General features: G+C 52.6%; 1 protein-coding gene across 3 annotated transcripts in view; it reads left to right on the forward strand.

Annotated features, from left to right (window-relative positions):
* LOC111157362 (solute carrier family 12 member 3) overlaps window positions 1–11,841 on the forward strand; it is a 35,689-nt gene extending 23,848 nt beyond the window's left edge. For all 3 annotated transcript variants that reach the window (XM_022518705.1, XM_022518707.1, XM_022518706.1), the window contains exons 23-26: window positions 1,794–1,880; window positions 5,216–5,351; window positions 6,875–6,942; window positions 11,595–11,841. In XM_022518705.1, the coding sequence (XP_022374413.1) occupies window positions 1,794–1,880; window positions 5,216–5,351; window positions 6,875–6,942; window positions 11,595–11,736 (433 nt within the window). In that variant the 3' untranslated portion in view covers window positions 11,737–11,841. The remainder of the gene's footprint in view (window positions 1–1,793; window positions 1,881–5,215; window positions 5,352–6,874; window positions 6,943–11,594) is intronic.
* The last annotated feature ends 6,113 nt before the right edge of the window (window positions 11,842–17,954 follow it).

Below are 17,954 nucleotides of genomic sequence, written 5' to 3' on the forward strand. Positions count from 1 at the left end.
GGGGAACACAGGCTCATCTGTCTCAGCGAGAGAGGACGGGTCTGGCTGGGGGCCGGGGCAGGCAACGGCAGAATTGAGCTCAACCAGCCAGAATTTGGTCACGTTGGGTTATTTACTTGGGTTTTCTTAATCACCTCTTTCTGGCAAGAGATGTTGGTTTTCTTTTGAAAATTGCCATAAGAAATTTCCAGGTGCAGGTAAGTAAGAATGTGAGTTGATTTAAGCTGAAAAGGAAGTAAATGGAAAGGTAGGTAGACAGGTCGGCCTTGTTTAGAAAAAGGTCAAGTGAGGTGGAAGGTTGTGAGATGGGAGACGCTGGAGGGGGCAGCTGGGTAGGAACAATGGGTGGCTTGCTCAAGGTCACGGCATGCATTAGCCAAAGGGAAAAAAACTCTGCCCGCCTCTGGTGTGTTCTGCCACTGTCCCAGCCCTGATGTCCCTGGGCCTGTGCCACCAAGACCGCATGCCCATGACCCCTTCTCCGTCACTCCCTGTGTGAGTTAAGGGCAACCAGCAATCTCCTTTCCTGATCCTCACCCCTGCTGAGAACCTCTGTGATCTCCAGGAGATAAAGAAGAGTCCGGAAGGCTTCTTCGTAGGCTCAGCTCTCTGTTGTAGCCCCGAATGCAAGCCTGAGCTAGTGGAGCTCAAGGCTGTGGCACCGGGGGGTCACGGGTGACCTGCACATGAAGGGTGTGGGATGTCCTCTGCCTCCCAACTGTCCAGCCAGGCCAAGCCCTCTGGCCTCCTTGTGACCCCAAGGCCAGGCTGGTGTTGCCTCCGCCTGGGTTGCTGCCCAAGCTTGCCACCCCCATGCTGCACACCAGCACATCTGCTCACAACTCTGCTTCCCTAATCTCCCTCCCAAGTTCGGGGACCAGCAGTGGCTTAACGACTGGACCTTAAGGTTTATCCCCTGTCCCTGCCCCCCACCCAGCCAGCCACTCGCTGCTCCTGCCCCACCTCCTACACCCCCATGCCCTCACTTATTTATTTGGACTCCCCACCCCCATGCACTCAAACCCTGCCAACTTGTTCTGGGGTATCCCCAAAGCCACATCCCGCTCCAGATTCTGATGCACTGGGTAGCCTAGAGCCAAGGCAGGTGTATTCTTCCGAAGGCTCCTTGGCTGATTGCACTGTGGACACCCCTACCATGCCCCCTTTGGCCTATAATGATCTTGTGCACCATGCACCATCCAGCTAGATTGCCACCTCCTCCGTGAAGCCTTCCCTGACTGCCACCAACCACAGACCCACAAACGGCATCTCCTCCCCTGTTACATGCAGAGTCAGTGCCACATGCACAGGCTCACTCCTCCTGGTTCTATACTTCGTTCATGGGTGTCATCTCTGATTCCACAGACCACCCTGGAATTTCCTTCTTATCCCTTAGACCCTCGGTCCTCGAAGTGTTCTCCGTGGATCGGTTTCCCTATCACCTGGGAGCTTGCCAGAATGCAGAATCCCAGACCCTACCCCAGACCAGATGAATCAGACTCTGTATTGGACCAAGGTCCCCAGCAGATGTACAGACATTAGAATGTAGGCTGTGCTAGTGCAGAGGTGGCCACCAGGTGCTTGGGGAAATACTGCTCAATCCCTTTTCCTTATCGTTTGTCATCCTCTGACCTGCTTAATCAACATTGGTCTCTTGTCCGCCCCTGCCCAGGTGAGAACGTCTGCTCCCTGGGGCCAGGATTCGATCCGCGGTTTTTCACTGCTGGGTCCTCGATAGGGAATACAAACTCGCTGAATAGACGCATACGTGTTTAAAAATCTCTGTCTCCCAGGCTCATTTCCCTGTTGAGCAAGTTCCGACTGGGATTCCACGAGGTTCACATCCTTCCGGACATCAACCAGAAGCCGCGTGCTGAGCAGTGAGTGCTGTGTGTTGACTTCCTTCCCAGGCAGGGGGGGCAGCTGTGTGCCCCACACACCCCTGTCTGGTGAGCCCTGGGCAGACAGGGCTCAGGTCAGGCAAAGACGATGGGGAGTTTGCAGCCTTTTACTTTCCCGTTGGGGTTTCTTCCTTTGCATATCAGAGCTCAGGTCTTTGCGAGAAATACCCCTGCTGGAGGACGGTGAATGTTCACGTTTGTGCTTTTCTTGGAGCCAGTGTTTAATTTCATTTATTTATTTTTTAAAAGATTTTATTTATTTATTTATTTGAGAGAGAGAGAGAGAGAGAACATGAGTGGAGAAAGGTCAGCAGGAGAAGCAGACTCTCTGCTGAGCAGGGAGCCCAATGTGGGACTCGATCCCAGGACTCCAGGATTGCGACCTGAGCTGAATGCAGTTGCTTAACCAACTGAGCCACCCAGGAGCCCGGAGCAAGTGTTTTAAAGCTGGTGCAAGTCTCGGCTGTTCTGCCCCTTGAGTGAGGGAAAGCAGGTGTTTCATCCTCAAGGGACCCCACCCCCACCCACCCCATGGACCTGGGGGGATGGGCGGGGCGGGAGCAGGTCTCTGGCTTCACACTTCACACTGCTTGCTACTCGTAAATTTCTAAATTTTCTCCAGCACCCTGAAGGGTTGTCATAAAGTAGTGGTTCTTAAACTTCAGCCCACATCAGAATCACATGAGGACTTACAAAAACACAGCTTGCTGAGTCCCCCTCCTCCCCCCGCCCCTGCCCCAAGATTCTGAGTCAGTAGGTCCGAGGTAGTGCCTGAGAAGCTGCATTCCTAACAAGCTCTTGGGTGCTGGTCCGGGCGCTTCACTAGGAGAACCACTGTCTTAAAGACAGTCTGTGTAAAGTGCTTCACACAGCGTCCAGCCCCAAGTCAGTGTTCAGTAAATGGTAGGTCGATGGCTTTTGCCCTCTAGACCTTGACCTTTTCGAGGTCTTGGCTGCATTGTGGACTTGCTTCCTTCTCTAAGCCTTGCCTAACTGAAGTTCCTGAAAAAGGAGCTGTGACTGGTCCAGCTCATCCCTTCCCATGAGGCCAAGATGGAGGTTGCTGCAAAGCCTGCTTCTTGGCTACCTTTGCTCTAGTTGGCTATGTCCCGGGCTGGCAGAATCACATGCCCAGAACCACGTGGCTAGAGGCCAGGGGCCATGGCAGAGTTACATGCCTTCCACAGAGCTGAGGGATACTGGAGCAAACAGAACGGAAGGTGCAAAGGCCCTGAGGCAGAAGTGTGGCAGCCATAGCCCCCCATGTTATTTCTATGAACACACTGTGCTGGGAGTGGGGAAAACATTGAAGGGTCTGGGCCACATCTCTCCTCCTCCCCAGATGCAGCAGCAAGCTCATGGACTTTACTCAAATCCCCGTGTGAACTTGTAGCTAGGCTCAACGGCGGTGTCCAAAGGGATGACGACTCACTGGCTCAATGATTCAATCCCCTAGTCTGAAACTAAGACATTTATAATCGGGCTTGCTTTCTGTAAATCCCTGTACATGAGATTTTCCAGCCCTCCACCCCCTCAGTAAAGTCAGGTCTGTCCTGACCTCTTACCTCTCCCTTATATTCCCCATTACCTGGGGAGGGAAGGAACTAGTCTGTAGGGTTGGATACATTGGTTCTTCTCATGTGCTGGGGTGCAGATGAGTCCATCAGAGCTCCAGCCGGGGATGATACCCGCCCCAGTGCAGGCTGGAGGAAGTCCAGAACCAGACACAGGAGGAGGGAGGCAGAGATGCACCAGAACACAGAATAGAATGCAGCTGGGCTGTCTGTGTGGGCAGAGAAGCAAAGCCTTGAGTCAGGCCTCAAAGAGAGGGAGTGGGGGATACCTTCCCTGTGGGAGGAGCTTGAGAGCAAGCCCGAAGACCCTTCCCAGCAGCCCTGATCTTTAAAACCCGGCCTGGGCCCTTCTCTGCCTCCACCTCCTGGCCCTCTCTCTTCTCCTTCGCACAGCCACGCTTCTCCAAAGAGATGGACCGTCTTTGCAGCCACTTCCTCACGGAGATCCCCCTGGCGGTCATCACTGGCCTCCGCCTCACCCACAGAGCCCCTTTCTGGGCTCGTCTTGCTCTGCCTCTCCGCTGCATCCCCCATAATGGTCCCTCCTTGGGACGGCTCTTCCTTTGGGTTTAGAGGTGTCCCCCCTCCACAGATTCCTCCTACCTCAGCAACCCTTCTTTCATTTCCAGTTGCTGGCTAGTCCTCCTTTCCCTGGCTGATGCTTGCCAGCATCCTTGGGATTCGGCCCTGGACCTTTGTCTCTCTCTTTTTTTTTTTTTTTTTTAAAGATTTTTTATTTATTTATTTGATAGAGATCACAAGTAGGCAGAGAGGCAGGCAGAGAGAGAGGGGGAAGCAGGATCCCAGCTGAGCAAAGAGCCCGATGCGGGGCTCGATCCCAGGACCCTGAGATCATGACCTGAGCCGAAGGCAGAGGCTTTAACGCACTGAGGCACCCAGGCATCCCTGGACCTTTGTCTCTTAACTCTGTCCCCAGTGTAAGCTCCTCCATCTCTATGTCTGCAGGGGGCTTCATCTGAAGGCCGAGCAGTCTGAATTTCTATTTTTAATCCTGTAAGTCAAGTCACACAGAACAGCCTCCAACAGGTTCCCATCTCACTCGGGGCCAATAGCGAAGGCCTACATGGTCTAGGCTGTCACACTTGTGTGTCCTCACCTCACCACCACTTTCCTCTGCCCTCACCTTGCTCTGGCTGTACTGGCTTCTTTGCTGCTCCTCAAAGAAACCGAACATACTTCTGCCTCAGGGCCTTTGCACCTTCAGCTCTGTGTACTCCAGCACCCACTGGCCTGTAAAGAGCTGGCTTCAGAAGGACAGGCATCCTTCAGCTTCAGGGAGGCCTTCCTTCCCCCCAAATATTTCCTGTCCTGGAACCCAGCTTGTGTCTTCATTAAGCTCATGATGTAGATTTGCTTGTTTATTGTCCAGCAGATGGAAAGCTTGGTAGATAGAGGACATTGTAGGGTTTTTTGTTCCGTGATGTGCAGCGCAGAGCCTGGCACAGGATGGTTAGTGTTCAGGGACAACCTGCGGAACGGTCAGGTGGGTGGAGGTGAATCCCAGGTCAGGCGTCGTGGCCGACATTTGGTGGAATGCCAGCCCCAACGGTCAGTGCTGAGTGCTGCCCAGAAGCTGCGTTCATGTAAACCACAGAGGCAGAAGGGCTTTAGCTTGAAAAGCTTGTCCCTGTGGAGTCCATCTCCGTCTCCTCTGGGGGACCTAGTCCCCCTGGAAACCGAGCTGTCTCACTGGGTCTCACCCACTCTCTCTGTCCCCAGCACCAAGCGGTTTGAGGACATGATTGCACCCTTCCGCCTGAATGACGGCTTCAAGGACGAGGCCACTGTCACGGAGATGAGGCGGGATTGTCCCTGGAAGATCTCAGATGAGGAGATTAACAAGAACAGAGTCAAGGTACCTGAGAGAGAAGGGCCTGGCTGGGGTGGGGTGGGGTGGGGTGGGGATGGAGGTGCTTCTCCGGGTCAGGGCCACACGTGCCCCCACCTGTCCTGAGCTTCCTCAACACCCTCTCCTTTCCATCCCCTTCCACCACTCCCTGGCCTCTGAGGTATCCTCAAGCCACAGCTGCTGGGTAAACCAGTTGTGGAACTCGGAGCCATTCTTGGCCTGAGTCACACCCCGCTGTGGCGATGGAAAAGCGGGAGCTCTTCCTCTCCCCTCTTGTCACTGGTGGAAGGAATTCATGAGACAGGTGGCGAAGGTCAAGGTAAAACTTTCCTTGTGGCTCAACAAAGCTGGCTGATGGTTCCCCCTAGCCTGCAGAGCCCATCCTACATGTAGCCTAAAATCATGGCCACCCCATCCAGACAGAATCTTCCAGATTCTTTAAGGCCTAAAGGAGGGTTGTGGTTGCTGTGGCCACTTTAAAATCGGGTGAGCATTTAGGGAGCTGGGGAAGGAGGTCACAGCTCTGCTCCCTGTGCTCGGGGTCACTGGCCCCCACCCCCTCTTTGCCCTCAGAGGACATTTGGCAAAGTGTCCATTTACCACTGGAGGGTGGGATCACTACTGTCACTTAGTGAGTAGAAGCCTGGGATGATATTACACATCCTACAACCCACAGGACAGTTCCCACGATAAGGAACTATTCCCCCCAAAATGTCACTAGTGTAGGGTCTGGAGTCTGTGATCTCTGTGAACTCACTTTCCTGACATTCTCCATTTTCTCAAATGGGGTGTCCTCCCACGGTCAGACTCTTGAGTGCCAGTCATTTCTGAACAAACTGGAGACAGGCCTTGGGGTGGGAAGGAGGCTCCCCCACAACCCAGCCTCACACAAGCTTTAGGGAATTCTGATCTGTCAGCCCAGAGACCCTACCCCAGAGGGCTCACAGCTCCTTGGAAAACTCTGGATGAAGTGTAGTGTTTGAAGAAGGCTCTGGTCTGGACTGTGGCGGCGGAGGAAGAAGGGACACATTCCACCTGTGCTCTGAGTCTCTCTTATCAAGCACCTTTCGTGTGCCGGCCCTCGATGTCCACGTGTTTTTGTGTGGGTTATCGCCCTCAACGCTGCCCACGTTCCCCTGGGGAGGGGGTTATCGTACCCATTTTACAGTGAAGACAGTGACACTCAGGGAGGCCACATGCCTTGCTCGGGTTCTCTCTGCTGTGAGCAGCTCACCCCACACCACGGAGGGTGCTCTCTCTCCCAACTAACCCCCCACACACACACACCCCGGGACCAGCCCCAGTCATGGAAATAAGGTCTGGCAAAGTAAAGCCAAGTTCCCAAGGAGGTGAACTTGGCTCTCTGTTACTCTGAGGGTCTCCCTCCGTCTTGGAGGAAGGAGAGTGTAATAATTAAGGGAGAAGAATTCGTGCATCTGGTCTGAAATATTAAAGAAGACGTCGCTGGGCTTGTCGGGGACCACTCCTGAGGATGTGGGCAGTGACCCCCTGGCTTCTGCTTGCTCCAGTCCCTTCGGCAGGTGAGGCTGAATGAGATTCTGCAGGATTCCTCCCGGGACGCCGCTCTGGTGGTCATGTAAGTAGCTGCTGCTGGGAGAGGAAGCCCGTCCCTGAGGCCCAGGACGTCCGCTCTGGGAAGGGGCTCAGGAGGTACATGCCGGCTGAGGACCGGAGCCCGACTCTGTGAGTCAGAAGGGCCCAAAGCTCCAGGAAACGCAGCCCAGGTGGCTTCTTGGCACGTGACTGGGCCTGCTCCCGCTCGGCACCCCTCACCTGAGTGCCAGCTGGCAGAAGTCTAGGACCTCACACGCCCCAGGCCTGGCCGACCCCCCTCACCACCATTTTCCCCTGTTTGCCACCTTTCCCTGCCAAACACAGCTTGGCAAAGAGGACCCCACTCATTCAGGAAGAAAATCGATTCCTGGTTGTTTGGGAATCACCCAGCCCTCCTTGGCCATGGGCCACCCCTGGCTGCTGTGGGTGCCAAGCCTGGGCGGCAGCAGGGGCACAGAGTCACCGTGCCGGGCTCCGTGCCTGTCAGGCTGCTGTGGCCTGTTGCCAGCTCTGAGCCACTTCTGCTGGGTACAGGCCAAAGCTGAGGGCGTGGAAAGTGAAGGGACTGGTGGCAGTGGCACAGAGGGCCTCAGAGCGGCTCTGTTCTCACAGAGGCCAGCAGGAAGAACATGGTCAGCCAGGCCCTCTGACCCCCTCCCCCAGAGAAGCCTAGCTCAGAGGGAACAGGGTGTTTGGCAAGGCCCCTAACTGGCCTGGCTTGCATTTCCTGAGGGCAGGCCACCTGGGAATTCCTCAGGATGGCCCAGAAGCCTGCAGAACCAGTTTTCTCATACCCTGAGACCAGGATCAAGCATACCCTTTTGAGGCTCCAGTGCAAAATGAAAATGTGGGGCCCCTTGTTTGAAAATTGTTAAGAATGACAAGATGGCAGCAGCAGAGAATGGAACCCAGCATGGGACCCTTCTAAGTATGTGTTGGGGTGGGGTGTGACTACACAGCTTGCATGCCCACGAGACTGGCTCTGCCTCAACAGGGCTCCCTGGGGCTCTTAGGGAGAACATCTGGTACAAAGAAAGTGCTTTGTGTTTCCTTCATGTGGGAACTGTGGTAAGAGAAAGAGCTGCGTTTCTCTGGGACCCTCTGGCCAACACCCAGCAGTGAGTGTTCCTAGGGCAAGGACTGCCTAGGTTGTGGACCCGGTCCCAGTACAAGACAGTGGCTTCATCCCAGGACCGTGCCCCAGACCTTTCCTTGGGTGTGGTGCCAAGCTGCCTCCTTGTGAGGGTGAGGGCTAGCCCCGGTCAGAGAAGCGGGTTTGCGCTGTCTCTGCTCACTGTGTGGCCTTGGGCAAGTAACCCTACTTCTCTGTGTCTCTGTCTCCCTGATTATAGAGAAGGGTTTAACCTAATTATTTCCAAGGTTGCCCTTCATGCCAACATGCTATGATTTTAAGTTTATTTGCCACTAAGATAAGCCAGTCTCTCAAGCCATGAGATGAGAAATTTCACCCAGGGAAGTGAGCCCCCGCGGGCACTTTCTCCACCCCACTCCCCTATCCCCTGGACCCCAGAGGGAAAGACAGTCCCCCCACCCCAGCAGCCTTTGGGGGAGTAGCAGACACAAATAATCATGAGTCCAGTCACTTTATTTTTTTAATTACTTAATTAATTAATTTATTATTGTTATTTATTTATTTGAGAGAGAGAGTGAGCAGAGGGAGAAGCAGACTCCCCACTGAGCAGGGAGCCCGACACGAGGCTTCCCACCTTCACTGGGAGGGCACAGCCGCTGAGCCTTGGCATTGCCAACCTCCAACCCAGAGACATGCCCACCAGTGTTTCTAAAAATTCAGTCTGAGGGTCACTTTCATCGGTCCCAAGATTTGGCACATTCCTCAGTTCCTTCCAGATCAGGGTCTGGGGTGAGGTGGAGAAGACTGCATTCCCCAGAAATTCCGAGGGAGGAAAAAGTCCTCCCCTCCCCCCTCAGGAGGAAAGACAGAATTACACTTTCCAGTGTTCTGAAGAGCGTCCTCAGACCATTTTCTAGAGCAGGTTTGAGGCAGAACTTAGTTGTTCGCTGTCTACCGGACAGCAGTTAATCTGATTAATGGCCTGTGTTTGAGTCCAGCTTCGCCCTCGCGGCTGATAAACCGGCCCCACAGCTTTTGCCTAGATGACGAGCAACCTATTTCTGCTCTCCCTTTTGGAGCTAGACCCTTCACTTTTCCTATAAAGAAACCCTCCTCCAAAGCAAATGATAATTGAAGTAACGATCATCAACATTGCGTTTTACTGATTGAGCCTCACCCGAGGCATAGGGCCTTAGTAATTTTCAAAACTCTGTTCAGTGATTCTGTTTTACCCCCGTCTACCCGGCAACACACAGACTTTGGAGACAGGGAAACTGAGTCTCAGAGGAGTCAGGCAGCTTGCCCGGGACCCCGCAGCCAGGAAGCGGGGATTGGGTTATGAAGCCTTCGATGCAGGTTTCAGGCCGAGGCTGCCTTTCTTTGTGGCCAAGAGATGCAAATCTGAACGAGAAGTCCTTCTGTCCTGGGGCTGCTTTATCTCTGAAGATTCGTAGCTGTCAGGGTCTCACAGCCTGGGAACAGGAGTCCACGGTCTCTCGCTGGCCCAGGGGCGAGTGCAAAGGGAGCCTGTCCCTTGGACGGGTGGACACTCTCCGCTGGGGAAGGGGGCATGACACGGAAGCTTGAAAGGCCACAGCAGGAGTGACGGACAGGTGTCCCCTGCCCCTGAGAATGCAGCCACCAGCCCCCTCGCGGCCTTTGAAATTTCTGAATTCAGTTCTTGAGAATGACGTAGGAGTCCCCCAAGGGCTTTGCTGACAATGTAACAGAAACTTCAGCACCACTGTGAAATCAGGAAAGTTTCGTTTTGATCTTTCCACTTCCCTTTCTCCTTGAATCACCGGACACGAACGTGCTCTAAGGTGACGCCAGCTTCATGAAATAGCCCCGTTCCTGCGGCCTTTCCCTGTCCAAGCAAACTGCTTCTCTTTTTAAAAAATAGTTTAATTTCTTTATTTTAGAGGGAGAGAACAGGGGGAGGAGCAGGAGGAGAGGGAGAAGCAGACCCCATGCTGAGCATGGAGCCCACGTGGGGCACGACCCTGAGATCACAACCTGAGCCGAAGCCAAGGGTCCAAGACTCAACCGACTGTGCCACCCAGACGCCCCGGGGACCTTGCTTTCTAAAGGAGGGTAGAGGTGGTCCCCAGGGAGGCTTCGAGGATGGAATTTGAAACAAGGGACACGTGTCCAGGGCCCCCTGTTGGCCTTCTCAGTATGGGTCGCTGTGAGCAGAGGCATCTGGGGTGGGAAAATCCCAGGACCTTGGCTGGAGCCCCAGCTCTGCAGCTCACCAGCTTGTCACTTCCCCTGGCTAAATCACAATGAGTGTGACAACGGCCGCTTCCATGAGGAGGTGCTTGCCAGGTGCTAGGCACTGCATGGCGCCCTTTGTCACCTCTGTCCCCTTTAGAGCTCGCCAACAGCCTCTGAGGGAGGTGTGTGTGTCCTCACCTCAGGGAAGAGAAAACAGAGGCTCAAGGCTGGGAGCCACCTGCTAAAGCCACATGGCCGAGGAGGGGCAGTGCTGCTCCCACCTGTGGCCAGAGCCCGGACTCTGCAGCCCAGAGTCGCTCCTGTGCTCAAGTTCAGAGGTAATAGTGGCCAGGGATGTCCTGTAGGGAAACAGACTGCAAAGGGCAGCCCCAGCTTTATGTCCCGCCCACTGGGCCTGGGAGATACTGCCTTCTCCTGGAGTCAAGAGGAGGTCCGCTGTGGTCATCCTGCAGCATTTTTGGAATTGCAAGATGGTGAGAAAGTCACCTCCTGGAAGAGCTGAACAGCAGTCCCCCGGGCATCTCATTATCTGCACAGCATTGCACGGCAAGGGTGCTCTCAGGGCCTCACGAACATGGCAGAAGGCAGGACAGGGACCCGCAGCTGAAACTTGTGAGCAGATCACCTCGTCATGGCCACAGGCCAGTATGATTCAAGCAGCCGGAGGTAGTGAGATCACCCACTGTATCAGACTGTGTTCTAGGTGCAGGGAAAGGATAGTGAGCGAGACAGACCTGGCTGGAACGTACGATCTAGTGGAGGAGACAGACAACAAACAGACAAATGAAAAGAGGGTTTGGAGAGTGGGAAGGGGTGTGAGGACAATGAAACAGGGTGCTGTGATAAAGAGGGGCAGCAAGCTTGCTCTGGAAGGGAGTCATCAGAGAAGGAGATACAGGTGAGCCAGTGGCCTGGGTGATCTGAAAGAGCCAACCAGGTGGAAGGGGAGAGGCTCTGCCTTCTGGGTGGGGAGAACATCACATGCAAAGGCCCTGGGGCAGGAGCAAGCTTGCCATTTATTTCAGGGATGGGAAGAAAGCCATTACGGTTGTAGTGTTGTGAGCAAGGCCGAGGGTAAAAGGAGGTGAGGTCGTGGATGTTGGTGGATACCAGATCGTGTGAGTCTTACAGGCTGTGGCTTTGTTTACACCAGCTTTGTGGCTGAAGGTACATTTGGAGTCGTGCTTTAAGGAAAGTGGGAGGTCGTTCTTAGGGTGGCTAGGAAGAAGGAGTGCTGAAGGACTTGGTAAACAGAGTTCCTGATCAGAAAGTGAATCATGGGCTGGGCTGTGTGGGGAAGGGTACTGGTAAGTTTTTATCTGCTGCTTCTTCCTGCCTTGCAGTACCTTGCCCATAGGGAGGAAGGGGAAGTGCCCGAGCTCGCTGTACATGGCCTGGTTGGAGACGCTGTCCCAGGATCTCAGACCTCCGGTTATCCTGATCCGAGGGAACCAGGAAAATGTGCTCACCTTTTACTGCCAGTAACTCCAGGCTGGGCCATGCCTGCCCAAAGCCGAGGGTGCCTGGGACATCCGCCTGTCCGCGGGGACAAGACTTGTGTCCTGTTGTACTTTAAACATCTGTTGATCTGACTGAAGAAGCTGGTAGATTTCCAAACTTTGGCTGGACCCCACTCCCAATGGACACATCCTCTGGGCTTGTTTTTATGGGCTAGAGAAGTAACCGCTGAAGTTGTGTGGAAAATTCTCTGGTGGATCCATTTTCCTTTTAAGTTTTCTCTTGATCTTGATTACAACGAATTAAGATTTCAGTCTTTGATTTTTTTTTTTTAAGATTTTATTTATTTGACAGACAGAGATCACAAGTAGGCAGAGAGGCAGGCAGAGAAAGGAGGGGAAGCGGGCTCCCTGCTGAGCTGAGAGCCCGATGTGGGGCTCAATCCCAGGACCCTGAGATCATGACCTGAGCCGAAGGCAGAGGCTTTAACCCACTGAGCCACCCAGGAGGCCCCAGTCTTTGATTTTTTGAAAAATTTGTTTATTTGAGAGAGAGAGAGACAGCGTGCACAGGAGCAGGGGGGAGGGGCAGAGAGAGGAAGAAGCAAACTTCCCGCTGATCTGAGGATGTGGGGATATGGGGCTCTATCCCAGGACCCTGGGATTATAACCAGATCTGAAGGCAGATGTTAACCCACAGAGCTGCCCGGCACCCCCAGACTTTCATTTATATGCAAATTTGAATCAGAGTGCTGAGTACCAATGTAGTATCAGGGGGGTGGGGGTTCCCCCCCCCACCCCCCCACCCCCCACCCCCCCCACCCCCGCCAGCAGCCCTCACAGGGAGGAATCACAGGGCCCTTTGAGCCTCCATGATGCAAATTTCTTTAACCTCTTCTCACTCTCTTCACTTTCCATAATATGTCTTTAGCGTTGGGGTTTAGACCAGGGACTTTTAAACCTGTTTAGGCTGCAACCCACAATAAGAAATATCTTTCATGTTTGAGACTTGAAGCAAACACACACTGAAACTATGAACGTGTCACAAAACAATACTTATTCTCACTATGGGTGTTGCCTTCTGGTATTTTCTGTTTTATTTCTTTGTCTTTTTTTAATGTGGGTTGCAATCCACGAATGGGCGGTGACCCAGGATTTGAAGAAAGGCCAAGTTGGTCGTCACTGCCGTTTCCCCAGCACATCCCGCGGAGAAGGGAAGGAACAGAGTATTTGAGGAGGGGTACCGATGGTGGGCGTTAGTCAAGAAAGAGCTTCAAAGGAAGGACAAGACTCAGGGTTTCTCATGGAAAGGTGCTAACTTTTGGGTTTGGTTGGAGATGGGGGATGGAGCTCTAGGGATGCAGGTTTGGTGGGTCAGGAATGGAGAAGCCGAGAGGAGGCATAAAGATGGCCAGATTGGCGCAGGATCAGAAAGGTCCACACTCCACCCCAGGCCAGGGAAAAGAATGGGGCTGGAGAAAGCAGCAAGAGATGGAAGCAGAGGGGGCTGCGGTGGGGGTGCGTGGAAGATGGGGGTCGGAGGTGGGAAGGAGCCTGGGGAGGACGAGCCCGGCTCAGGTAAGGGTGTTTGGATACTCCCAGAATGTTTGCGCCCATGAAGCTAGGACAAGGAGTAGAATGTACATTAAGGATGTCCAGTGCCGGTGGGCAAGCCTCCCTAAAAAGACATTTCAGCTCTAGATGCACCCCAGCAGCATACAAGCGGGATGTTGGGGGGCTACTGGCTGTGCCTTTTGCAATAGCCACTTTCTTCAGGTTGGAAAGAACAAGATATCTTCGGGTCAGGTTGGCCCCCTCCAAGCCCACTGAACTGCCCACTTAGTCATGAAGGCAGAAATCTCTTTCTTAGTGTCTGGACCCAAAGGACTTTGGTTCCTCGCAGGTACACTTTGCTGCAGAGACCAAAGGCTCTGGCTCCCACCTATGACAGGCCCCCCCGGGTGCTTCCCAGTATCAGGACTTCCTGAGAGCAACCGGGTGCCTGGCTGTGCTCCCCAGGGTGGCTCCTGCCTCTGAGCCATTCAGCAGACCTGGGACCAACCCCCAACTCCAGAGAGACAAAGCCTCACTCAGCCTTGCCTTTTTAGAACCACATAGAAAACTATTTCCTGACAAATAGCTCACAAGGAGATCAGGAAGACTCTGATCCAAGGTCACACAATCCTCTGGCTGAGGACATTCAAACAAACCAACAAACAAAAAAATAATCTTTACTCTCTTGGAAACTGCATTTTGAATAATGATAATAGCCTTGTTTTTCTGTGTTTCATTTTAAAGCCTTGAGTGAACAGTAAGGTCAAAAACAATGAAATGAATAAAAAATACATTCACTCAGTCAACAGAATTTATTTGTTTTGGAACACACTGTTTCTCAACGCTGCTGAGTGTTTTGAAAAATTAACTGTATTGTTTTCTCAACCCTGGATTGAACTTTTCCCTGAGCTTCCCCGGGTTCTTTGGGTTATATTGCCAGATTTCCAAGTGGGCATCTACAGGAGACACTCGTATTCCCTTTGCTTCTCTTGCCTGTGTTTGCAGACTCACAGGGAACTCGTTTTCTTCTGTCATGATAAAAGTCTCCAAGTGTTCTCAATCTTGCCTCAACCTGAGAAGTAGAGGGGTGGAGTGGAAAGTCATGGCCTGGCCACCAAGAGGCTTGGACCTGAGTCTCTGTCTCCCTCCAAAACTGGCTGTGTAACCTCAGATACCTCTGAGCCTCTCTGGGCCTCCGTCTGTGACATGAGAGAGCTGGACTAGAACAGGTGTCACCGGCCACCTGGCCTGCTGATGACTGTGGTTTAGCCCACGCATGGTTGATCAAAGTCATGGGTACTGGGGGTTAGGTGGAGAACACATTTTTCAGCCCACCCTCCCCTTGGCCATGACTTCCCACTGCCCTTCCTTGTGATTGGGGGGCTCTCGAAAGCCCTCCGATTCATTGTTTGGCCCATAGAGCAGCAGAAGGGTAACAGATTTCAGTCCCCAGTGTATCTCTCGCGCGCTCTCTCTCTCGCTCGCTCGCTCTCTCTCTGCGTGTGGGTGATAAGATCCTCCAACTTCATGAGTTTCAGTGGTAGGAAGGGTTTCCTGTATAGTCTTCCCTTGCATTGTGCATGGAAGGGGGCCCAGCGGCAGCCAGCAGCCACTCGGACCACCTCCCAGCAGGGGCACCTCACCCCTGTCCCCTGGGAGCCACTGTCCAGTCAGCTCTCAATTTTCTCCGGGGCATTTCAGCCTCGAGATTTCACTTCCTCCTTCGGTTCCTGCCCAGGCTTGTGGCGGCTTTGAAGCAAGAACAGTATGGCCTGTTTTTCACCCAATAGGCTTGTTGAGTTCTACCTCCCAGGCAGAAAACCGTGGGCCTCGTGAGCACATGGAGCATCCTCATTTGGACTGGATTCCCTTTTGCACACCAGCCTGGCCTCTCTCATGTGGTGAGGGAGAGGTGAGTTTTACAGGGACGAGGCCAGCTGGAATGTTCCAGAAGAACCACCTGGCTGGGAGGCCCCAAGCACATGCAAAGCAGCCAGGTTTCACTTGTAGCTATGTTTAGCTCAGGAAGTCACAAAAAACAAAACAAAACAAACAAACAACAACAAAAAAAAAACCTGCTAAATTCAAAAGCGTTCACAGAAGTGGGACCCAGGAAAGCCCAGTCACAGCTGTACTGGTAATTCCCCATTTGAAGTGAGGGATAATCTTGAGATTGAAAGCGCAGGCATCATATAAGAGCTGCTTCTTGAAATGGAGCCAAAACAAATTCAGTTTCTAAAAATGCCATGTGGGTAGAGCCTTGCAAAGAACCACCTGGCCGAGAAGACAGACTGCAGAATGCCATACAGACGAAGGACAGAGTCAAGAGAGAACGAAGTGTTTTTCGTCCTAGCTTGTAAGAGAGTTACAGACAGAGGCTCCGAGGATGTGAAAAGGGGAGTAAATACATGAGATTTAGGGAACTAGGCTAGTCTCTCTAGAGAAAATGGCATTTAGAATAGGTGTGAATGATCGCTAGGATTCTACAGATAGAAAGGAGGGCTGGGGTTGGGTCCTCCCAGGAGGTAGGAGTAGTTTGAGCAAGGACCCAAACGAGGAGAGCCCTTGTTTGGACAACAAGCAATAAGCCAGTTTTCCTGGCATATGAGGGCTGTGGATGTGGGAAAATAAGATCAGGAAAGTCATAATGTGGAAGGCCCCCACTCTGAGGCTGAGGAGCTCATAACTGACCCAGAGGCACTACGGAGCCACTGAAGGTGAAGGGCAGATCGGAGATTTAGGAAGCTTGGCTGGTCAAGAGATGGAGGAGGCTGGAAGAGGAAAGGGCACCCAGGGAGGAGGCTGTGCAGACTGCAAAGGCAAGTCATCAAGGCCCAGCACTCTAGGAGCGGCAGAGGGCACAGAAAAGAGGAGATGGAGGAGAGGATGAATAAATCGTACCTTCTAGAACTAGGAATTTCCCGGATGAATGTGTGGGTGGAAATAGGGCCCCAAAAGTTGAGCCTGGGCAGCTGCAAGATGGGGAAACCATGTACTATGGAGGGCAAGGTAATAGACTTTCTGCTGGAGGAAGAAAGAGTAAGTGTATTTGGGGTACTTGATGGGTGAACACATCCCAGTGGGCAGAATTGTCCTAGAGCTCAGAGAGTTCAGGGTGTCCACTGATAGCTAAGTGCTCTTAGAGAACACAGACCATGCATAGATTCGGATATCACACTCATGAACAAGAATATTGAAGCCAAAGTTTGAGTGAGATCACCAAGAGTGAAAGTAGAGAGAGTGGAGAGGGTTGCAGGCTAGATCTTGGGATGGGCTATATTTAGGGGGGCAGGAAGAAGGAGGGGCAGCCAGCATAGCAGCCTAAGGACCAGCATTGGTGGGACAGGAGGAAAACCTGGATAACCAAGCTCTCAGAAGACACCAGAGAAAGGGTTGAAGAAGCAGAGCAGACCCTCAGGACAGCTGTCTGCAGAGGGCCTGAAGCTGCTAAGAATGCTATTGAATTTGGGGTACTGGCCATCACCGGGAGCTTTGCAGAGAATCATTTGGTAAAGTGGTGAGTCAGGGACCAGGGATTGAGGAATTTGTAGAGAGAAAAGGAAAGCAGCAAACAAGAATATAGACACCCTACACTGAGTAACGCAGCAATGGAGAGAAGATAAGGAAAATAAGGTGCAGAAAAATGAGTTGGAAACTTGAGGGAGAAGCAGATTCTGGGGAAGCTGTTTGGATTATTACTTTAGGGTGTATTATTACTTTAGGGTGTGTACCAGTCAGTACAATGCTAGGCTATGCTGCAGTAACAAATTATCCTCTAAATGTTCATGGCTTGCATGGCAAAATCTGATTTCTCTTTTACAAATATCTCTGTGCTGGTTAGGCAACTCTTCAGGGCCCCTCTTCTCCATAGTAACGTCCAGCGATCAAAACTACTTCCATCTAGTGAGAACATCATCTCCGCCAGTAGCTTCCAATTCATCGAGGAAGGGAAAAGAGAGCTGGAACATCATGCACTGGCTTCCAAGGGCTTCAGTCCAGAAGTGACGTGTTACTTCCCCTTGAAACGTATTAGCCAGATCAGTCCATGGCTCCCAACTGCAAGAGTGCTGGAAAATTGGGGGGAATGTTTGAATAGTCATTGAGCAATAAATGTCTCCATTACAGGGTGGGGGTGAGTAATAGAGACCTGAGTGTATTTATACATCAGAGCAGAAAGATTTAGGATGCAAGGAAGAAATTAATTGACCAAAAGGTAGTAATGGGGGGTGCCTGGGTGGCTCAGTGGGTTAAAGCCTCTGCCTTTGGCTCAGGTCATGATCCCAGGGTCCTGGGATCGAGACCCACATCAGGCTCTCTGCTCAGCAGGGAGCCTGCTTCCTCCTCTCTCTCTGCCTGCCTCTCTGCCAACTTGTGATCTTTGTCTGTCAAATAAATAAAGAAAATCTTTAAAAAAAGAGGTAGTAATGGGGAATCAACAAAATGCAGGAAGATATTTTGCCCATTGGCAGGGAAGGCATCACTGACATCTGCCAGCCCAAGGGTGCAAAACTCTTGGGACACTTGCCTTTGTGACTTTCCCTGGCAGGGCTCCTGAGCACCAGGGCAGAAAGCGAACCTGCAGAAGGCACGTGACACGTTCCCCAGCAATGGGGCTGGCCAAGCAAAGAATGGAAGAATGGAATGGAAAAAGAATGGAAGGCCAAGGCAGGAGAGAGTCAAACAGAATGATGA

Source organism: Enhydra lutris, unplaced genomic scaffold, assembly GCF_002288905.1.
Source record: "Enhydra lutris kenyoni isolate GAN:26980312 unplaced genomic scaffold, ASM228890v2 scaffoldscaffold54, whole genome shotgun sequence".
NCBI lineage: Eukaryota > Metazoa > Chordata > Mammalia > Carnivora > Mustelidae > Enhydra > Enhydra lutris.